Source organism: Sinocyclocheilus anshuiensis, unplaced genomic scaffold (assembly GCF_001515605.1).
Source record: "Sinocyclocheilus anshuiensis isolate Anshui unplaced genomic scaffold, SAMN03320099.WGS_v1.1 scaffold447, whole genome shotgun sequence".
Lineage (NCBI taxonomy): Eukaryota > Metazoa > Chordata > Actinopteri > Cypriniformes > Cyprinidae > Sinocyclocheilus > Sinocyclocheilus anshuiensis.
In genome coordinates, this window is record NW_015552615.1 from 3,509,049 (window position 1) to 3,513,383 (window position 4,335).

General features: G+C 36.5%; 1 protein-coding gene across 12 annotated transcripts in view; it reads left to right on the forward strand.

The window, feature by feature from the left end:
• The window catches only part of ptprt (protein tyrosine phosphatase receptor type T), a 280,622-nt gene that overhangs the window by 93,856 nt on the left and 182,431 nt on the right, over positions 1-4,335 (forward strand). For all 12 annotated transcript variants that reach the window (XM_016457210.1, XM_016457211.1, XM_016457213.1 and 9 more), the window contains exon 6: positions 80-254. In XM_016457210.1, the coding sequence (XP_016312696.1) occupies positions 80-254 (175 nt within the window). The remainder of the gene's footprint in view (positions 1-79; positions 255-4,335) is intronic.

The following is a 4,335-nucleotide window of genomic DNA, read 5'->3' on the forward strand; positions in this document are numbered from 1 at the left end:
CCCCTGCTCAAAATACGTTCCCCCGGCTATGTGTGTGCTTATTGTCAATTGCAAGAATGATTATTTTTCTGTTTTTCAGCAATGGAATGGTAAAGACACATCTCTCATGGTAACCCGAGTGGTGAACCATCGGCGCTTCTCCGCCACCGTTAGCGTAACGGATACGTCACAGCGCAGCACCAGCCGTTACCGCTGCGTCATTCGTTCTGATGGAGGATCTGGAGTGTCCAACTATGCTGAACTCAGCGTCAAAGGTGCGTATAGATACCTGAAAGCATTGATGCCACTGGTTTCAAAGGAACTAAAATGTGAATGTTAATTTGTAATGATGATCTAATTGCTTTTGGGCCTGTACATGTAGCATTTGATAAGTTCTTCAGTAGTCAAAAACTGTTGTCATCAGTCTGGCTGATACTTGGCAACTTAAAGAGTTCATTACAACCTATTCAATTCTTCTGGATGATAGACAGTATCTATGACAACAGCTATCCTCTTCATGTTGATCAGCCAATCACAGCAAAGGAAGTGCTGTTGGCTTTTTTTGGTTGTTTGACTATATTCAAAACATACATTTAAAGGTGCAGATGTAAATAATAACAGTAATAAAAAAATTATAATGTTTTGATATCTATATTTCATAATAATGTTATATTTATTTTTATATTAATATTAAATTGAAATGAAATGTTTTATATTAATATTTGCACTTTTAACAGTATGTTTTAACAGTATAAATATAATACAGTTAAATGGAAAAAGTGATTTTGTAAGAATGATTCAAGCTTTTTTTTAACAATGTAAATTTTCCATTCCGTTAAATTTTCTATTTTCATTGTCTACTGCCTGAAACACACACACACACACACACACACACACACACACACACACACACAGAAATATACAGTATATATATATATACTTTGATTTTATGCAAATTACCGTAGTTCACATTTCATAAATGTGGCCCAGTGTTCAGGGACATTGGCTTTCAAATGCTTGCATGCACGTTGAGAGATGCTCGCCAAAACACACACAAAGCAAACCCACAGCCCAAAATACAGCACTTATAACCTGCATCAGCCGTCAGCAGCAGGATTCCTCTTGAATTGTTACCCACAGAGTGTTCATTATTTCAGCTAGCATTGCTAACGACTAGTACAGAAGCCTTGATTCTCTTCTGTTTCTTAAGATAATGGGGTAGAGCCTCAGCTTCACTACAGAGCCATTGTCCCACTTAAGCAGAAATAACAAAAAGCTTTGATCCCTTTCTGCAAGGCTTGTTAACATGTGGTCACTGGACTTGAGAGAAATGCTAGCCTCTGTTTGGCTGTAGCTGTGCCGTGTGTGACTTAGCATGGCCAAAAACACCTTGCTCGTGGTGCTCTTTACCCCTGATAAGCTTTGTCTGGGATTCAAGCTTGTCTGCCCATATGGCACTTGGAAGTAAAAAAGGAGAAATTACTAAAATCCATCAGTTTCTCAATGCCGCTTTTGGAACAAAGACATGATTAAATCCTTTAATCACTACAGAGACATCAGTAATTGTCGTTAGTCTTTATTAGGAGCTGCTATTATTCATTTCAGATAGCAATAGATAGGTAAAATGGCTTTTTTACAAAGTAATAGAACATCTTTTGGCTAATAATTCAACAATTCTCTTTATTTCTATGTAGAGTGCATTTGTAGCTCATGATCTGTTCAGTTTGAATTTAGGCTGATATGCAATATATCAATGTATTTTCAAAGTTTCGGTGTCAAATTAGGTATGTGTGAGTGCTAACTGTGTTAAATTAACATTTCGGTGCTGTTAAGCATGTTTAATCAATCTCATTTATTAGAAGTATGCTAAAATTAGGCTATCCGTTCACTAATCTGTGAACCTAAAATTGATTTTGTATTTCTGTAAAGCCATGTGTAAAAAGCCATCCATATGGTATTGTATGTATCAGTGTCTATTCAAATGTAAAAATGTATGAATATCTATGAATAATAATGACAAACCGGCATTACAGTTGGAACCACTCGAGTTCCCATGTGTACCCAGCATGACTGCAGATCTAAAGCTTCTCTTTGCAGATAATTTAGCATTGCTGTCACTGCTAGAGTGAGCACTGCGGGACAGTTTCAAGTCCTCTATTTGCTCTGTAAGACCTGGTTGTCCCAGTATCATTTGGGGAATAAAGAAAAATGATAGAAACTTTAGAACCATCGAACAAAACTTCACAGTAGTGTTGTCAAAAGTACCAACTGCGATACCATTCGGTACTGAAATTTAAAAAAAGTCAATTTCCCGCTAAGATTTGAGCACTGTTGAGCAGATTCTTAAACAGTGCTGTTTGTTCATTGTGTTCACGTGCTCACAGATATGTCTGTGATTGTCTTCAATGATCATCGCTTCATGCTCTTCACCGAGCGCTCACGCAGAAACACACGGGAGTGTGTCTATATCCGTCTATATCCGCTGATATGACCTATCAGCCCACTATGACCAATCAGCGCTGGTCAAGAATCTGCTCAACAGCACTCAAAGCATAGCGGGAAATGGACGTTTTTAAAATTTCAGTACCGAATGGTATCGTGGTCGGTACTTTTGACAACACTACTTCACAGATATCATTTGATTGTTTATTAGTGCCTTAAATAGTTTGCATTTACTGTTCATAACTTAAATATGTGTGTGTGTTTGTTTTAGGAAAAAAAATTGTTTTATTTAGCCAGGATGCAGTAATTTGATCAAAAGTGGCAGTAAATGCATTTATAATGTTACAAAAGAAATGCTGTTCTTTGGAACTTTCTATTCATCATTGAATCCTTAAAAACACTGTTTCACAGTTTCCACAAAAATATTAAGCAGCACGACTGTTTTCAACATTGATATCAGATAATCAGAAATGTTTCTTGAACAGCAAATCAGCATATTAGAATGATTTCTGAAGGATCATGTGACACTGAAGACTGGAGTAATGATGCTGAAAATTCAGCTTTGCATCACAGGAATAAATTATATTATAAAACATATTCAAATAGATAACAACTATTTCAATTTTATATAATATTTCACAATATTTTAATCAAATATGTGCAGCCTTTATGAGCAATAAGAGTCTTACTTATCCCAAATGTTTGAATAGTAGCGTTTGATTGGTTATAAATTTAATGATATAGATTTAACGTGCAAATGGATATATTCTCTTATCATTGTCATCTTATGAAGCTATATTCACAAAGCACAGGAGAGTTATATATTGAGAATCTGCACTGCAAGTAAGTTCATCATTATCCTGTGATACAATATGAGGCATGCAGGTACTCTATTGTCAAGGCTGTTATCTGTCATTTCAAGCGGTGATTTATTCTATTCTGCTTGAATTCCAAATTTTATTAAAAATGATGTGGTGTGATGTTGATGTGTCCCCTTAATCATTATAAAATGGAGAAGTTAAATGGGCTTTTCATGAAATTCAAATTCAGTGTCACTCCTTTATATGTAAATTGTCTTTGTAGCACACAATTTTTAAAGTGTGAATTTAGACTGAAAAGTACAATATCAAATTTTCAATGTCAAACTAAGTCACTGTTAAGCATATTATCAAATCAAAGTTTTGTGAACCTACACAGAGGATTTTGTATTTTTTGAAGTCATATATAAAAAAGGATTTGTCTATTTGTTGATATTGTACAGTGGGTACGGAAAGTATTCAGACCCCCTTCAATTTTTCACTCTTTGTTATATTGCAGCCATTTGCTAAAATCATTTAAGTTAATTTTTTTTCCTCATTAATGTACAGACAGCACCCCATACTGACAGGAAAACACAGAATCGTTGACATTTTTGCAGATTTATAAAAAAAGAAAAACTGAAATATCACATGGTCCTAAGTATTCAGACCCTTTGCTCAGTATTTAGTAGAAGCACCCTTTTGATCTAATACAGCCATGAGTCTTTTTGGGAAAGATGCAACAAGTTTTTCACACCTGGATTTGGGGATCCTCTGCCATTCCTCCTTGCAGATCCTCTCCAGTTCTGTCAGGTTGGATGGTAAACGTTGGTGGACAGCCATTTTTAGGTCTCTCCAGAGATGCTCAATTGGGTTTAAGTCAGGGCTCTGGCTGGGCCATTCAAGAACAGTCACAGAGTTGTTGTGAAGCCACTCCTTCGTTATTTTAGCTGTGTGCTTAGGGTCATTGTCTTGTTGGAAGGTAAACCTTCGGCCCAGTCTGAGGTCCTGAGCACTCTGGAGAAGGTTTTCGTCCAGGATATCCCTGTACTTGGCCGCATTCATCTCTCCCTCGATTGCAACCAGTCGTCCTGTCCCTGCAGCTGAAAAACACCCC